This window comes from Mchenga conophoros, linkage group LG15 (genome assembly GCF_057382185.1).
Source record: "Mchenga conophoros isolate Kocher_MC1m ecotype Shallow Benthic linkage group LG15, M_conophoros_male_GT1.1, whole genome shotgun sequence".
Classification (NCBI taxonomy): domain Eukaryota; kingdom Metazoa; phylum Chordata; class Actinopteri; order Cichliformes; family Cichlidae; genus Mchenga; species Mchenga conophoros.
The window spans coordinates 13,715,294-13,732,154 of record NC_140540.1 but is presented as its reverse complement, the minus strand read 5'-3'; the positions used below and the strand labels follow the sequence as shown (position 1 = coordinate 13,732,154).

The 16,861-nt window shown below is 41.0% G+C and overlaps 1 protein-coding gene across 2 annotated transcripts in view; it reads left to right on the top strand.

Annotated features, from left to right (window-relative positions):
• Positions 1–16,861, top strand: part of LOC146558014 (glutamate receptor ionotropic, kainate 2-like) — a 65,673-nt gene that overhangs the window by 40,261 nt on the left and 8,551 nt on the right. For both annotated transcript variants that reach the window (XM_085248217.1, XM_085248216.1), the window contains exons 7-14: positions 785–928; positions 1,785–1,892; positions 4,792–4,905; positions 5,029–5,235; positions 7,499–7,722; positions 11,114–11,232; positions 12,182–12,399; positions 14,121–14,346. In XM_085248217.1, the coding sequence (XP_085104343.1) occupies positions 785–928; positions 1,785–1,892; positions 4,792–4,905; positions 5,029–5,235; positions 7,499–7,722; positions 11,114–11,232; positions 12,182–12,399; positions 14,121–14,346 (1,360 nt within the window). The remainder of the gene's footprint in view (positions 1–784; positions 929–1,784; positions 1,893–4,791; positions 4,906–5,028; positions 5,236–7,498; positions 7,723–11,113; positions 11,233–12,181; positions 12,400–14,120; positions 14,347–16,861) is intronic.

Here is a 16,861-nt window from a genome sequence, read left to right as displayed (position 1 = left end):
GCAGCAAGCACATTCACAAAGATTCTATAGCTGCAAATACTTTGCGGTCTCAGAGTAACTCCTCTCACTTCCTTGCAGTTTGGTCATCCACGACTTGTCAAATAAGATCACCATAGTGTATTTCAGCCTGTGTGGGACCGTGGAAAGTGGATCTGCGATGAGCTGAGCGTGGAGTGTGTCAAACTGTGTGGACTGACGGCATGAAAAGAATTCATGTGTGCCAACTGGAGCGGTGGAGATAAATCACAGCTTGTCAGTGTGTGAGAAATTTCAGCTCCAGCGTTTACGCCCTTTGATGACTTATTATGAGGGTTATATGCATAGCTGTCTTAGGTGTTTTTCAGTGCAACCCTTTGTCCTTTGTACTTAGCATGTTACACTGAGTGTGCCAGAGAGAGAGTCGTCCTGTCTGCACCGGTGCCCGTTTTGCGCTCCCCCTCTCTGGGGGAACAGGCACACCCATCAGCAACCATTAGTCTTCACACTGACGTGGCGCCCTTCCACTGAGAGACTTTCCCTGGCAGAGCTTTCTGATTGCCTCAGACAGTGGTTGGATATTTTTACTAACAAGTTGAGACATTGTGCCATTTGTGTGGGGCATTTACAGCTGGCTCTACTCCTAATTCATGTTGTAGTGACTTATGACTAAAGCAAGTCATCTGAGACTTCACACAGTTTCTTATGTCCCTGCACAGGTGAATTAATGGGGAGATGAAAGGTTGTGTGGACAGAAGTATCAAGTGGTCTTATAAAATGTCTAATAGTATTACCCTCCTGTTTGCAGACCGATGCAGCCCTGATGTATGATGCCGTGCATGTGGTGGCGGTGGCAGTGCAGCAGTCGCAGCAGATCACTGTGAGCTCTCTGCAGTGTAATCGCCACAAGCCGTGGCGCTTTGGAGGGCGTTTCATCAACCTTATCAAAGAGGTATAAGGTCACTGTTTTCAGTGTGCACTCCAGCTTGACCTTTGACCTGTGGGATCTACTGAACATTGTACCTTTCTTATTGTGTTATATGGATTAGCGCAGTCATGTTTGCAAGCATTTTATGTGTGCATCTCTGGAATTATTTAGTTAACACATGTGATACAGTTTCAGTGCAGCTTTCCAATCAGCCTTTATTGGTCCAGAAAGCTGTGGTCATTTATCACAGAAACCATATAAGCATCTTAAATAAGTTTATTATCTAATCATTAATTCTAAATAATCTTTATAAAAAAAATGAATCCGCAGCATTATCCACAGTAACTACATTTTTTGTTGTTTGTGCCATTGTCTTTCAACCACACTTTCTCAGTGCATATCTCCACCCGTGTTTATATCAAAGGCTCTGCATGCCTCCTTAACTCTAGTCAGGGTCAGCCATTTGCTTTGTTCTACAAAGCTCTTTCATTCTCTGGATGGTATCATTGCAGGTAATTTTCAGAATGAGCCATTGTAGTAGCTGGTGCTTCCTCCCCCTCCTGTGTCTGCTATCACTCCCCATGCCCGTCTGTTCCTCCAATGGCTTTGAAGTGAAACTTCAAGCACAATGAACCACATGCATAATGAACTCTTACCTGTCAAACCTGCTTCTGTTCTCGCTGCTTCATTGTTTCTTGTTATGTTGTTGAGATAGACAGTAAGGGGAGAGCCAGATGGAATTCATAATTGGGAAAGAAAAACTTTTATGGTTAGGGGTTGGATTGATATTGCTGAGAAAGGCAATGTCTTAAGGTTAATGGAATGACTGCGTTCAGAGCTGAGGATTTTAGTTCATCGTGCTGTGTATTTCTATCTTTAGGCACACTGGGATGGTTTGACAGGACGTGTCCTTTTTAACAAGACCAATGGACTGAGAACTGATTTTGACCTAGATGTCATCAGTCTGAAGGAGGAGGGGCTGGAAAAGGTGTGTCACTCGTTGGTGTAGCTCATGCTTGCAGTCATGGCAAAAATTAAGTAAGCCCTCTTTCGATTCTAAGGAATCGCGTTACAAAAAAATAACTTAAAAGTCTTAAAATGATACAACATCAGATGATCTACAAAACATTAAATATTACACAGTGTCATTATTTATTTTTAAAATTAAGCCAAAATGCAAAGGTGGTGTGTGAAAAACTAAGTACATTGTTACTGCTTCCACAGGGATTAAAAGGGTAAGGAGCAGCCAAGTGCTGATAATCAAATGGACTTGATTGATTGATCATCAGTAAGTGTGAGCACCTCTATAAAAGAAGAAGTTTTGGCTGTTTGCTGTTCTGGAGCTTTCGCCGTGAAGAAAAGACATTAGGAATAATCCTAACGAAGCAGTTGGTGCTGCCCATCAATCTGGGCCATTTCCAAACGATTTGGAGTCTATCATTCTTGAATGAGAGAGATTATTTGCAAGTGGAAAACATTCAAAACAGTTGCCAGTCTTCCCAGGAGTGAACGTTCCAACAAATCCACACAGAGAGATCGCGCCATGCAATGCTCAGAGAAAATAAAAAAACCCAAGAGCTACATCTCAGACTCTACACACCACAGTTATCATGTTAAATCCTAAAGTTCGTGACGTTACAATTAGAGAAAGACTAAACGGACTAAATGGCTTGGTTTAAAGGGATTTCAGGGGAAAGTCTCCTCTTTCTAAAATTAACATGGCAGCACAGCTTAGGTTTACAAAGTTGCATCTGAACAAACTGCAAGGTTTTTGGAGCGATGTCCTTCGGACAGATAAGATAAAAGTGGAGATGTCTGGCCATAATGTAGATCTCCATGTTTGTTGAAAACCAAACACAGCATATCAGCACAAACACCTCACACCAGCTGTCGAGTCCAGTAGCGGAGGGGTGATGATTTGGGCTTGTTTTGCAGCCACGGGACCTGGGCACTTTGCAGTCACTTAGTCGACCATGAGTTCCCTTGTGTATCAAATTATTCTAGAGTCAAATGTGAGGCCATCTGTCCAACAGCTAAAGCTTGGTTGAAATTGGGTCATCCAACAGGCCAATATCCCAAGCACAGCTGCAGATCTACACCAGAGTGGCTAAAAAAGAGAAGAACTGAGGTTTTGCAATAGCTCGGTCCTTTTTATATACAGGGAGTGCAGAATTATTAGGCAACTTGTATTTTTGAGGAATAATTTTATTATTGAACAACAACCATGTTCTCAATGAACCCAAAAAACTCATTAATATCAAAGCTGAATGTTTTTGGAAGTAGTTTTTAGTTTGTTTTTAGTTTTAGCTATTTTAGGGGGATATCTGTGTGTGCAGGTGACTATTACTGTGCATAATTATTAGGCAACTTAACAAAAAGCAAATATATACCCATTTCAATTACTTATTTTTACCAGTGAAACCAATATAACATCTCCACATTCACAAATATACATTTCTGTCATTCAAAAACAAAACAAAAACAAATCAGTGACCAATATAGCCACCTTTCTTTGCAAGGACACTCAAAAGCCTGCCATCCATGGATTCTGTCAGTGTTTTGATCTGTTCACCATCAACATTGCGTGCAGCAGCAACCACAGCCTCCCAGACACTGTTCAGAGAGGTGTACTGTTTTCCCTCCTTGTAAATCTCACATTTGATGATGGACCACAGGTTCTCAATGGGGTTCAGATCAGGTGAACAAGGAGGCCATGTCATTAGTTTTTCTTCTTTTATACCCTTTCTTGCCAGCCACGCTGTGGAGTACTTGGACGCGTGTGATGGAGCATTGTCCTGCATGAAAATCATGTTTTTCTTGAAGGATGCAGACTTCTTCCTGTACCACTGCTTGAAGAAGGTGTCTTCCAGAAACTGGCAGTAGGACTGGGAGTTGAGCTTGACTCCATCCTCAACCCGAAAAGGCCCCACAAGCTCATCTTTGATGATACCAGCCCAAACCAGTACTCCACCTCCACCTTGCTGGCGTCTGAGTCGGACTGGAGCTCTCTGCCCTTTACCAATCCAGCCACGGGCCCATCCATCTGGCCCATCAAGACTCACTCTCATTTCATCAGTCCATAAAACCTTAGAAAAACCAGTCTTGAGATATTTCTTGGCCCAGTCTTGACGTTTCAGCTTGTGTGTCTTGTTCAGTGGTGGTCGTCTTTCAGCCTTTCTTACCTTGGCCATGTCTCTGAGTATTGCACACCTTGTGCTCTTGGGCACTCCAGTGATGTTGCAGCTCTGAAATATGGCCAAACTGGTGGCAAGTGGCATCTTGGCGGCTGCACGCTTGACTTTTCTCAGTTCATGGGCAGTTATTTTGCGCCTTGGTTTTTCCACACGCTTCTTGTGACCCTGTTGACTATTTTGAATGAAACGCTTGATTGTTCGATGATCACGCTTCAGAAGCTTTGCAATTTTGAGACTGCTGCATCCCTCTGCAAGATATCTCACTATTTTTGACTTTTCTGAGCCTGTCAAGTCCTTCTTTTGACCCATTTTGCCAAAGGAAAGGACGTTGCCTAATAATTATGCACACCTGATATAGCGTGTTGATGTCATTAGACCACACCCCTTCTCATTACAGAGATGCACATCACCTAATATGCTTAATTGGTAGTAGGTTTTCGAGCCTATACAGCTTGGAGTAAGACAACATGCATGAAGAGGATGATGTGGACAAAATACTCATTTGCCTAATAATTCTGCACTCCCTGTATATATATATATATTTTTTTTTTTTTTAAAGTTAGAACTGAAAGAGGGTGTACTTTCTTTTTAGTATGACCTTAAGTATCAAATGTAAGTGGGGGTGATTTGAAGTGTTTCATTTCCCATCTGTAGACAAGAGGATATAAACTTGACTCTGAATTGTTTCAACAGATTGGAACATGGGATCCTCCCAGCGGTTTAAATATGACAGAGACTCACAAAAGCAAGACGTCCAACATCACTGATTCTCTGGCTAACAAATCCCTGCGTGTATCCACCATACTGGTAGACACGGCCGAATGAAAACACTAACAGCAGACATTCACAGTCTCAATTGCACCTGAAAAATATATAATACAAAAATCACAGACTTCTGCACTCCTACAGCAGTTTGTTTTCCCTGTACAGGAGGAGCCATATGTGATGTTTAAGAAGTCAGACAAGCCTCTATATGGGAACGATCGCTTTGAGGGCTACTGTATCGACCTGCTGAGGGAACTCTCCTCCATCCTAGGCTTCCGCTATGAGGTTCGATTAGTTGAAGATGGGAAGTACGGTGCGCTGGATGAGAGCACAGGCCAGTGGAACGGCATGGTGCGGGAGCTCATGGACCACGTGAGTCGGCACTCACCAGGGAGAAGACAACACTCAGTCATTAGAATAAAAAACTATTATAATAATTAAAGCGAAACACTTTCTGCTTTCTATTAATCATATTTTATAATGGTCCACTATTTTTTCTTCATGTATTTTAATAAAGCTACTCTACATTGCAAGCTGATTCAAAACAATAAGAATTGCATCTCTAAATGCTCAAATGGGACTTTTTTTTTTTTTTTAAATCTTCTCATTATTAAGTCATTTGTGTCTTCATCTGCTGGTACAGTCGGAATATTTTATTTCTAAAAGCCAAAATTTATTTTCCACTTAGGCAGAGCAGTCTGCCATATTCCTTCTTGTCCTTCTTTGTCTGAATGAATAAATCTTTGAAATTCTTCAATACCGAACTGAAATGGAAACAGGCTGAAATATTGCTACTGAACAAGCATATGTCTTTAATATGAGATTACAGTGTTAACAAAAAAGGACCTCTTACTGTGTCGAGTTTCTTTGTGGCATCTGAAACTTTGAGAAACCAAATTATGTAGTCTTTCAGTTTCAAATATAAGGGTAAAAAAAAGGTTAACTCCTGGGTTTTGCTGGTGCTACAGCCTCAAGATTTATTTATACTTTTGCATCAAAGCTACAGCACAGCTTAAAATGCTTCTCCTCAGAAATGCAACTACGTGTTGCGTCGACACAGACCTCGACAACCGTGCTTGGTCTGCTTAGTGGAAAGACAGGATATTGATCAGATAAAGGCTCTGTGAAACAAAATGTAATAGGCTGTAAAAGCAAGTAACCTGCCAATGTAGCTATGTGCCGTTTTCTCGTTTTCGGAGTGCTGCCAATCCTTTTATAGACTCAGTTGGTATATCTTCTTTCCTTCCTGCCTTTCAGTAACTATCAATATTTATTAGCTCTAAGTTAAACATACTTAGAGCTGTTTAAGCACACAAAGTAGCTCAGCACAGTAAAAAGAAATGTCAGAGAAGCGAAGACGCACCAGCACACAAGTATGCTTCCAATGCTGTCTGCTCTTTGTGTAGGCTAGACAGTGGGAGTATAAAAAGATAAAGTTTTACTTGGCCTGATATGACCAGTAGCCTACAGTGGCTACCCTTAGGTCATATTCACAAGTTAACTACTATTGTTTGATGAATAAACTTCTGGGTCCAGTGATCAATGTTTGCCGGCTTCCACTGCAGCCTGCAAGAATTAGGAAAAGGGATAACTGATACCAGGGAATGTGCATTTTAATGCATTTTTAAAATCCAGCAATAGACTATGTCATTATCACCAGTGAGTTTAACATTTTATCAGGCAAGTCCTTTTGTTTGCCTTCATGCAGCCAAAGCAGGCTGGCTACAGCCAAAGCTGTGATTGGTCAGCGCTAATCGAACTACAAATGAACTACAAATGGAAACCAGAAGCCTTTTAGCGCCAAAAATTGTGTCTCTCACTTGTAGATTCTTTGTCCTCATATGCAAATATATCTGTGTTTACAGAGAAGCAATTTAGCAGTTGTTGGGGTTTAATTGACTTGCTTGATTTTCATTGTTTATTACGGTTTATTTATTTATTGTGACCGTTTGTATTATTTATTACAGTTCTGCTTCCACACTGTGTATTACCATAGAAAGCTATCTGACAATTATGACATTTGGTGCTGTATAGGAAGCTTTTCTAAGCCTCAGATATATAGATGACTTCTTATGAGGAAAAATTATAGCAAAAAGCCCTGAAATCTTTCCCCCTGCTGAGATTGGTCGCTTGCTAGTTTGCAAAAGCGACTTTGGCTGCTTGAAACAGAATCTTCAAAAAATCTAGAAACTGTAAAAAAAAAAAAATATATATATATATATATTTTTTTTTTTTTTTTTTTTTACATCAAGTTACGGCTTGGAGCAATTATGCAAAAATACTACAGAGCAAGTGCTGAACTGTGCAGAAGGCTAATTTTCTATTCTGAGGCAACTTGAGGTTGAATTGTTGAAAATTAATCTAATCCTAAGATTGTTGCCCCTTATAAAAAAGGATCAGACATATAACCTGTAATTTCCAGACCAACTCAGCCTCCCACCTAATAATCTAGTCGAAGTAATGATCCTAGCTACGTTTTTTTCCCTCATGTCATGTCTCTGCCTCCTGTACATATTGAGCAGAGCAGCTGCTGACAGAAATCAGATCTTAATTGAATTGGCTGGGATTTTTTTTTTCTACTGGTGAACAAACACCCATCCCCCTATTTGACGTCGCCGCTGTTTTCTCATTGCAGAAAGCAGACCTTGCAGTTGCTCCTCTGGCCATCACTTACGTCAGAGAGAAGGTCATCGACTTCTCCAAGCCCTTCATGACGCTGGGGATAAGTATCCTGTACCGCAAGCCCAACGGCACCAATCCTGGGGTCTTCTCCTTCCTCAACCCCCTCTCGCCTGATATCTGGATGTATATTCTGCTGGCTTGCTTGGGTGTCAGTTGTGTGCTGTTTGTCATAGCCAGGTAACATGTCAACCCCCCTGTTTGCTTCCGTTGCTTGACTTCACTCTCCCCCTCCTGCTTGCCTCCTTTGACTAACATGCAGCAGTTGATGACTTCTGTGATATGAAGATGTGTGCTGAAACAAAAGGATATGAAATCTGCAGTAAACATATAAGAAAGGACCATGGCAGCATTTTTGCCAACATTCGAATGTTTTGGAAAAGTTCACATTTTACCAAAATATAATTGCAATAATGGATTTAAACATGGTCCACATCCTACTATGGTCCTGATAAGTATAGAGCAATATTTCAGGCATATTTGCACAAGCATCAGCAACTGTAAAACCAGCAAACTGATATTTATTGTAAGAAATGTGCAGTAATCTAAGGTACACTGCTGATACTGTACAAATACATTTCCTACAATATTTTAATCGACCTATCCCCCGAAGAAAAAAAAAACCCAGATGCATGACCAACGCATTATGATGTGTGTGTGGGCTTTTCTTCTTCTTCTTTGATCCTGAGAGGTTTTGGTTTAACACACATTTCATCAAATGTTACTGGCAAAATGATCACATGAGAGGAAAGCAGCAACTGTCACCTAAGTTAGTTCAGAATATGCAAATTAAACCCATAGTTATTTGCTCCCACATTTATTCATGGTAAGTAAAAAGCATGCAATCCTATTGATATTATTCTGGTTGCGATAAAAATGACCTTGAGATCTGATATTTCTAATTTTGCTTCTATGAAATTATAATGCGTATATCTGCATCATGCCATTTTTGCACACAATAGCAATACAGAGTCCTTTGCGTCACTCTATGTGACAAAAATATCCAGCAAAGTTTAAATCTTAAGCACGGTGTTCTCTACAGCTTGCTGATCTGGTTCCCTCATAATTACAGTATTGATTGCGCGGCCACCGGATGATTGGCCGATCCTCCAAATGCAGAGTATATTATTTTCTTTCTCAAATATAGCAGGAGTTGTGAGCTTATGAAGTCCAAGTTTGCACAATAAAACACTAAACAGTACATCGTTGAACTGCATCCCACACGTTAACACACTTTTTTCTTTTTCCTAAATAAGCTATCGGATTTCAGGCTCCAGAGAAATACATATCACTCAGTGCATCCTCCCAGCTCTGTTTGCGGTTGAATTGATTTCTCCCTTTATTAACAAAACAAATGGTATTATTTCAGCTCGCAAAACCCTTTTTCATGGTAGAAAATGTCCACTTGCAAACAAGAATACATTATATAAATTGTATTAGACCGTGTTTACATGAATTGCAGGCTCTTGTAATTTTACATTCCAACTTCCAGATGTCTGTGATTTTTTAAGACACCAAACACAACCTCTTCACTTGGCCTGAGACAAGAAAGGCAACAGATCTATAAAGCCGGGCAAAGTAATTGAATTGAACAGACAGCTAATGGAGGGCGTGCGTTTTGTGTTATTGTGGCCAGGGACAAGCGAAGGGGAAGAGGGACAGGAGTAGGGGAACGGAGAGGGAGAGAGAGGGAAAGCGTCTTTTTAGAATTCCGTGTGCAATTCGACATGTCCCCTGTGCTGGATGTGAGGAGGTGACCTTACGTCCTCGTGTTCCACATCCTCTTCCTCCTGCTGATCGGTGTGCAGAACACGGCCTGCAGGAATACGGGCCAGCTGCAGACAAAGGTCATACAGAGGAGCCATCAAACCTGGTACATACAGAATACACATGTAGACACTGGGAGAAACAAACACTGTCCAATCAAATCTGCACCAGCAACCTACATACATCTGTTGTGTTCTACGATCGGCTGCGGGCTACAGCAATTACGTGCATTGTCTGTGTACAAAAACATAACGAAATAATCAGAAAACACGTTTGACTTTGAGATGCAATCGGTGCAGCCAATGCAAATACCCAGTTGCTACCACATGAAAAACTCACCCACACAGATGTAAAGGCATATTTATGCGCCAGACGCTTGATGCACGCAGGCATAAGTGCATGCGACCACATAAAAACATGCGAGCGCGCTCACTGCATTCTGAACAGCTCTGCAAGGCCATTGTGTTGTTTCAGTTGCCTGTGATACCAAGGAGACAGAGCTCGTTGACATTCCAATAAATCAGGCATCCTGATGGTGTTGACATGAAGAATTATAGCGTGCCATCACAGCCATGTCCACACAGATGATTTTCACTGAACGGAAAATAACTGTAAAGGAAGGGCATTGTGACAAAAATGTTGCCATGTTCCCAGTGCTTGTAAAATAAGAACAGTAATTAACGTGCTCCAAATGGCACTCATATGTACAGACGGAAAGCAAATTGTAGGAAAACCAAAGTCTTTGGCTGTTACAGTGGGATATTTTTTTGGCACAGTTTGGGTCCCCTGAGAGCATATGGTCACTTTAAATCTATACAAATCTGTTCTGACACATATACGATATATGCTATATAAACACATTTATTCCCTTTCTGTGTCTAAGAGGCACAGCTGACAAATGGCGTCACATGTTCACACAGTATAAAACCTTAAGACTCTGCCTACAGGCTTATTAGCATGCAGTATATCTGGGAAAGGCTTCTCAACACCATTACCTGTCAGGCCCCTCAACTCTGCATAAGCAATGTTCCCTCTATCAGCCACTTCAGCACAAACTCAATCAGTTCCTGATGCTTAACACTAACCCAATCACCTTGTGCTAATGCCATGCCACTTTTGCTTAGGATAATAAATGAGAAATGTCCACAAGTGACCCGAAGACACTGACAATCAGCCAAGGCGGGCAGCGTGTTCAGCAGGAGGAGGTTCATGGGGGAAGCAAAACAATCTGGAGGAAAAAAAATGAAGCGTGGGTTGCTGGGAAGAGAATGGTATAGGAGGATGTGAGGGGATGTGATGTGGGGGATTGCGAGAAAAAGGGAAAAGGAGAAGAACAGAGATTGCTGTTGGGAAACCAGAAGAAAAAAAGAAGAGCACAAGTCCCACGTTGGGGTGTTAAAATAAAATGGTATCCGCAGAGTAACGATAATTGTAGCTGCTGGGGGAAACACTTAAAGGCTCCTGACTAAGTGAATTGAAATGAGCTCCAAAGATCATTACACACAGGGACATTATCACCAGTGACAGCGTTATTCCAGTCTATTGATCCATTCTTACAATAAACTGATACCACTTGAATATGCCAATAAGTCTCGGCAAAATCTCAGCAAAAGCTGAAACGATTTGCTTTCGTCTCCGCAGAAGCGCTGATCCACAAAACAGGTTTTCTACACATTCACACTCCTTCTTCCTGCTGATAATGTTTTCAGATTCATGTCTTATCAGCCATTTAATCTGTACCACTGAAAACACTGTTCTGTCCTTTTGTGCTGACATGTGTGTCTTTCTGCTCTTTCCCTTATAGGTTTAGTCCTTATGAGTGGTACAACCCGCATCCATGCAACCCTGACTCAGATGTAGTGGAAAACAATTTTACGCTGCTCAATAGTTTCTGGTTTGGAGTTGGGGCACTCATGCAGCAAGGTAGTTGCCTCAGCCTGTGGCTACAGTTGCTTTGTGGAGCTGGAGCTCTCTACACCCCACTGTCCCTAAGGGTTGGGTTTGTTTTTTTTTAACTAAGCCAGAGGCAATAGAGAGAGACCTCTAAAAGACCACACAGAAATTAGAATAAATGTGCATATATTTTAAAATAAATGTAACAGACTTAGGCTCATGGGAGCATGGGCTAAACCCGAATATGTAAACTAGGAACATGTTTCTAAAAACAACAGTTTTACAGCCTTTAGTCCACTTGAGTTAAATTAATGAGAGTGAGAGTGATTCTTGTATAAAATGCATAAAGCGATTCTGTTTGCGAACAGACGTGTTGTTGAGCTCATTAGCTGAAAAAGACTTAAAAATAACATTCGCTTAAAAGTAAAGCTATGTTTGTTACTGTAGCAATGCCACTAATATCCGAGTGTCCTCTTCTCTTGCCTCTGGCCTATCAGCACCTAGAGATCAGTGGGGTGTGGAGTCAGGATGTGAGGTTACCTTGGGTACATGACTCTCTGGCCTAACCAGCCTGTTACCTCTCCACACAGTACTGCACCATCGATGTTGATGTGTTTAATTTGATATATGAGATTTATGCAAACACCTTGTTCTCTTTGAATGGCACTTTCCGGTAACTCTTGCATTATTTAAAGCACTCCCTTGTGACTGAGACGAGATAATTTCACTTGTTTGAGATCCAACAATCTGCTTGTTTTGAGAGCTCTCTCGAGTGATTTAATCTTGATGCGAGTGGCACATCTGCCTGCGCTGAGAACTTGATGAGTTCTCGAAACAAGCCCGTTTCTAAAGGCGTTAGTCCTCTCTGGTTTTTGCATGTTAAAAATAAACGTAATGAGAAGATTGGAATGATAATGACTTGTTGAAATGAATGCATCTTGCTGTTTAACTTTCATTCTTGCCGCCTCCTTCACCCCAGGGTCAGAGCTCATGCCCAAGGCCCTGTCGACTCGAATAGTGGGAGGCATCTGGTGGTTCTTCACCCTCATCATCATTTCCTCCTATACAGCCAATTTGGCTGCTTTTCTCACTGTGGAAAGGATGGAATCGCCCATAGATTCAGCCGATGACCTGGCCAAACAAACTAAAATCCCATATGGGGTGGTGGAGGACGGTGCCACAATGACATTCTTCAAGGTAGCTGGATCTACGACGATGTTTGTGCAGTGGCTCTGTGAATAATGTTATTTTCTCACACATCAAATTTATAATCCTTTTAAGATTTCTCTCCTGGTTGATTTTCCAACACCTGTGTTTGCTGTGCAAATAGCAAACACTCCATGTGCAGTTAATTTGTCAGAAAAATGCAGAAGAGCAACTGGTGTTGAAAGTGCAGCCATTTTTTTTTTAAAGTAGTCAAAGTAATCCACTGAATATTGCACCTGCAAACATCATGCATGGGTTGCAACTGCAGAGAACAGTGGAGTTTATTGTCTTCCTAAGAAGTAGTGCCACATTTATAACTGATTTGCTGGTAAAAATGCAGGAAAATTACTTTCCTAGCCATACAGTTTGCCGTTGCAAACATTTGTGAAAGAATGGTCCGTTCTAAGAGCTCACTGAATTCGACTGTGGTAGTGTAATAGGATGTCACCTTTAGTAGCCTTTGTGAAATTTCTTTTCTCCTAGACATTCAGCATTCAACTGTAAGTGGCATTATTGCAAAGTGGAAGCACTCTGGAACCACAGCAACTCAGCCACAAAGTGTTAGACCACATAAAGTTACAGCTCGCAGAGTGCTAAGACGCATAGTGCTTAAAAGTTGCCAACACCCTGCTGACTCAGTAATGGCAGAGCTCCATACCTCCTGTGGCAATAACATCAGTACAAAAACTGTGTGCCGGTAGCTTCTTGACATGGGTTTCCAAGGCTGAGCCATTGCAGTAGGTAACATGTAGTTGGCCCAGTCCTTGTGCCCATTTCGTACATATATCTGTTTTAAATTATAAATGCAACATTCATCAAAAAGATGTGACTGCTTCACAGCAAAAAAACATACAGTAATTCCCTGGTTGAAAGTGCCTGATGCAGCAGCATTAGGAAGTGTCTGGTAACAATAAATTAAACATAAACCAGATTATATGAATTGCCTCCAGTGAATCATTTGTGCAAAGCTAGGCAATTTCAATTTAGCATGAAGAGCCTCCACCATTAAAAAAAAAACACTCTGAAAGGTACTTATATAATGTGAGAATGACAAATACAAGCTATAAAAAACAGAGCTTGATTTATAACAAAAGAAAAGTCGTATTTATGGCTCATCTAAATCACCAGGATTTAAACTTTGAGTTCTTTTCATCATAGAAATATTAATATCATCATTTCATCATATCGTTTTTCAGACATTAAAATGGACCTATGATGCTTTTCCTGAGTTTCTGTGACAGTGTTGGATGATCATTGTAACATGGCCAAAATTGTACACAAACAGCTAAAAAGCTCAAGGTTCATGCTTTGCTACAGACAGGGTTTTTTTTTTTTATCTTGGACATGCGTAATGTCTCAGAGAAGAGATACCCTTGATGGTCATTTCAGGCACCCGGCTTCGAGCACAGCAGCCTCATCAATTTGCAGTCTTCTGTTTGTGACGGGAAGCCAATAAAAACCTTAAACAGAAGGTGGCCGTAAAAGGGGAGGACCGTAAGAACTTAGCAGCTCCTCAAAGCCTCAGAAGAAAATAAATAGGGTATATTTTTGAACTGTGAGTCATGCAAAGCTATTATAGTCTAGGAATAAGAAAAAATGTGCAGCTGAAAATGAACATAATAGGTCCCAAACACTGTGCAAACGATGATATGATATTTTCTCCTAATACTTCTTAGATTCTCATTCAGATCCCACTCTCTGGTTACTTGCAGAAGACAAAAATCTCTACCTATGACAAGATGTGGGAGTTTATGAACAGCAGGAGGCAATCTGTGATGGTAAAGAACGTGGAGGAAGGCATCCAGCGTGTCCTTACCTCAGATTATGCCTTCCTCATGGAGTCCACTACCATTGAGTTTGTCACCCAGCGCAACTGCAACCTCACGCAGATTGGAGGCCTCATAGATTCCAGAGCCTACGGCGTGGGAACACCTATGGGTAAACGACCTCTGCATCCCCCTGTGTTATAAGCCACTCGGATTAAGTCTGCAGATACTGCAGATACTGTGTGACGCATTAAGGTGTGTTGTGGGAATGATGGAAAGCTTTGAAAAGGGAAAGGTTGATCTTTATCAGCGAGGTCACGGGTATAATGGTTAGACACAGTGAGGTGTAAAAGGTGTAGCTTAATGAAAAGTGAAATGCCTAGAAGGTTGAGTTTATGGATGAAGTTAAAATGACTCACTGCTTCGGCAAGATCTTTCTATTCATGGTGATTTTCTCACAAGATTGTTTCAGAGGCAGGAATGGTGTATCAAACTCTCTTCACAAATACTTTTAATGGTCTGTTTTCATTTTATTTTATGTTCACGTAAGGCAACACTGTGAGTGTCGGTTCAGTGCAATTCCCTTTGACTTACTTGACACCGGCATTAATTTCAGCACTAAACCACAACTAAAAAGCACTTCAGAGAGTATAAAACAAACTCTAGGAGCTTGTTTTCAGAAGCCGCTTTGACCCAGCTCCCATCAAAAATTTTGTATACTGACATTTTATACCATCATTATCCAGGAATGAGGCAGATGAGCTAAAAGTATCACAAAAACAAGTACAATCATAAGAGGTTTGGTGCATTAAAAGCATTGTTTGTCAGGGTTAATCAATGCACAGCTCACAGCTCTAGCGTTCCCAGGGACCCTGACTGAAAGCCGTTGATGGTTCCCATTCAAGTGTCACAGAGGTTAGAGTGGTCCTGACGAGGCCACAGAGAACTCTGCTACCAGCTGTAATGGTCACATCTATCATGAATGATATGAAGGCCATCAAAATACGGAGGATTAATTTTGGCCATCCGCATCTGGACCGGGCTGCCGCTGATGAGTATGGGGCGGTTATGAATCTGCAGGGATGCCGTGATTGCCGTGGCTATAACAAAGCTGAGGGGCTGCTGTGAAATATAGGCCCACTGTGGCTCCCTAAGTGCTGAAGTACTTAGACTGATGTCCTTGAAATGGACACATAGAGACTGGAGCATGGATCACTTCTTTTTTCTTTTTTATTCACGCAGTAGTATACTTTATATTTTATATATCATATATATATAGATAGAGAGATAGATAGATAGATGGATAGATATATAAAATAGGAACACATCACTTTAATTCAGCAATAAATGGTTCTGCATTTATATAGAGATAAATATTCACTCTGAAGAATATTACTTCCCACTTTCTTCTTTCTGTCTAATCCTTATATTATTTGCTCAGAAGCCGATTATGGCCTGCAAAAAGATCTTGAGATCGGAATCTCGATGACTTTATTAGTTCAGAAGTAATTTTGGCAGAATATAAAAATTAGTATTTTTTTTTTATTATTATTTTTGATGGTGGCCCTCTCCTTGTGTCCTTTTTCAAAACCATGTGAGCTCTTCAGCTATCACGTTAGCCACCGGCTCATACCTTTTGGCCTCCTGAACAATGTTTAGCAGCTTATTCCCTATAGGGCTTTTACAGCAATAAAGCAGAGCAAGACATAATAACATTTTAACCTTTTAGTGCTAGATGGTTTCCCAAATCACAAATGCTTCATCCACTGCTATCGACTTAAACTGTGATCGCATTAATACTTGAGGCCAGACAGTGTAGGAGTGATGGATGATCTCTGGTGTTGAACATCTGTCAGGTAGTTGTGTATGCACAGTGTGTCAAGCACGGCGCTTTTCCCATTCGCCCAGGCCCCGCTCTCCATATCCTCCTCTCTAAGGACCCATCCTATTAGCATTTATCCAAGGCCTGTTTTGTTAAGCCATCATTAATCATTTGAAATATGAGAGGAGCCTGAATCAGGGGACCCAGATACTAGAGAGATCTCTGATTTTTCAAATGAAGCAGGCATATGTTTCCCACATACATAGTCAATTGCATCTAAGGGGCTGTGCTTTACACGCTTTGCATATCGACCGTATGAAATGCACGGAATATACCGTGTGTTGCAAGTCTGCTCTGGTTTATCATGTCAGTGTACTCATAAGCTCAGCACGGGGAGAAAAACACAAGGTTACAAAATAAGAGAAGAAAAAAAAAAACAGATGCTGCTCCAAAGTCAGTGGCATTGTGTAATTTTCAGTTTTCTAGTAATGTCTCTTTTGTTAGTCTAAACACAGAGATTTGGAGATGAAAGGATGATGGATGGCATTAGATTAATGATAGATGAGACAGAGGAAGACTCAACTAACGGGGCTGACAGGCAAAACTGTATGAGATCAACAAACAGCATGATGGTACTTGTTACCTGGAGCCTGACTCCGTTCATTTCCTTTGGAGTTCTGGCACAAAATGTTCTCTTCCTTTTTAAAACCATTTCTATTATCCTTGAATTATTTTTTTATTTTTTTTTATTTTTTTAACATTTCTTTTGTTTCTTTTAAGTCACTCTTAATTTGCACACGAGGCAAATGCCTGAAATGAATATGTGCACCCAGGCTTCATTATGCATGAGTCCCATAATCGCATA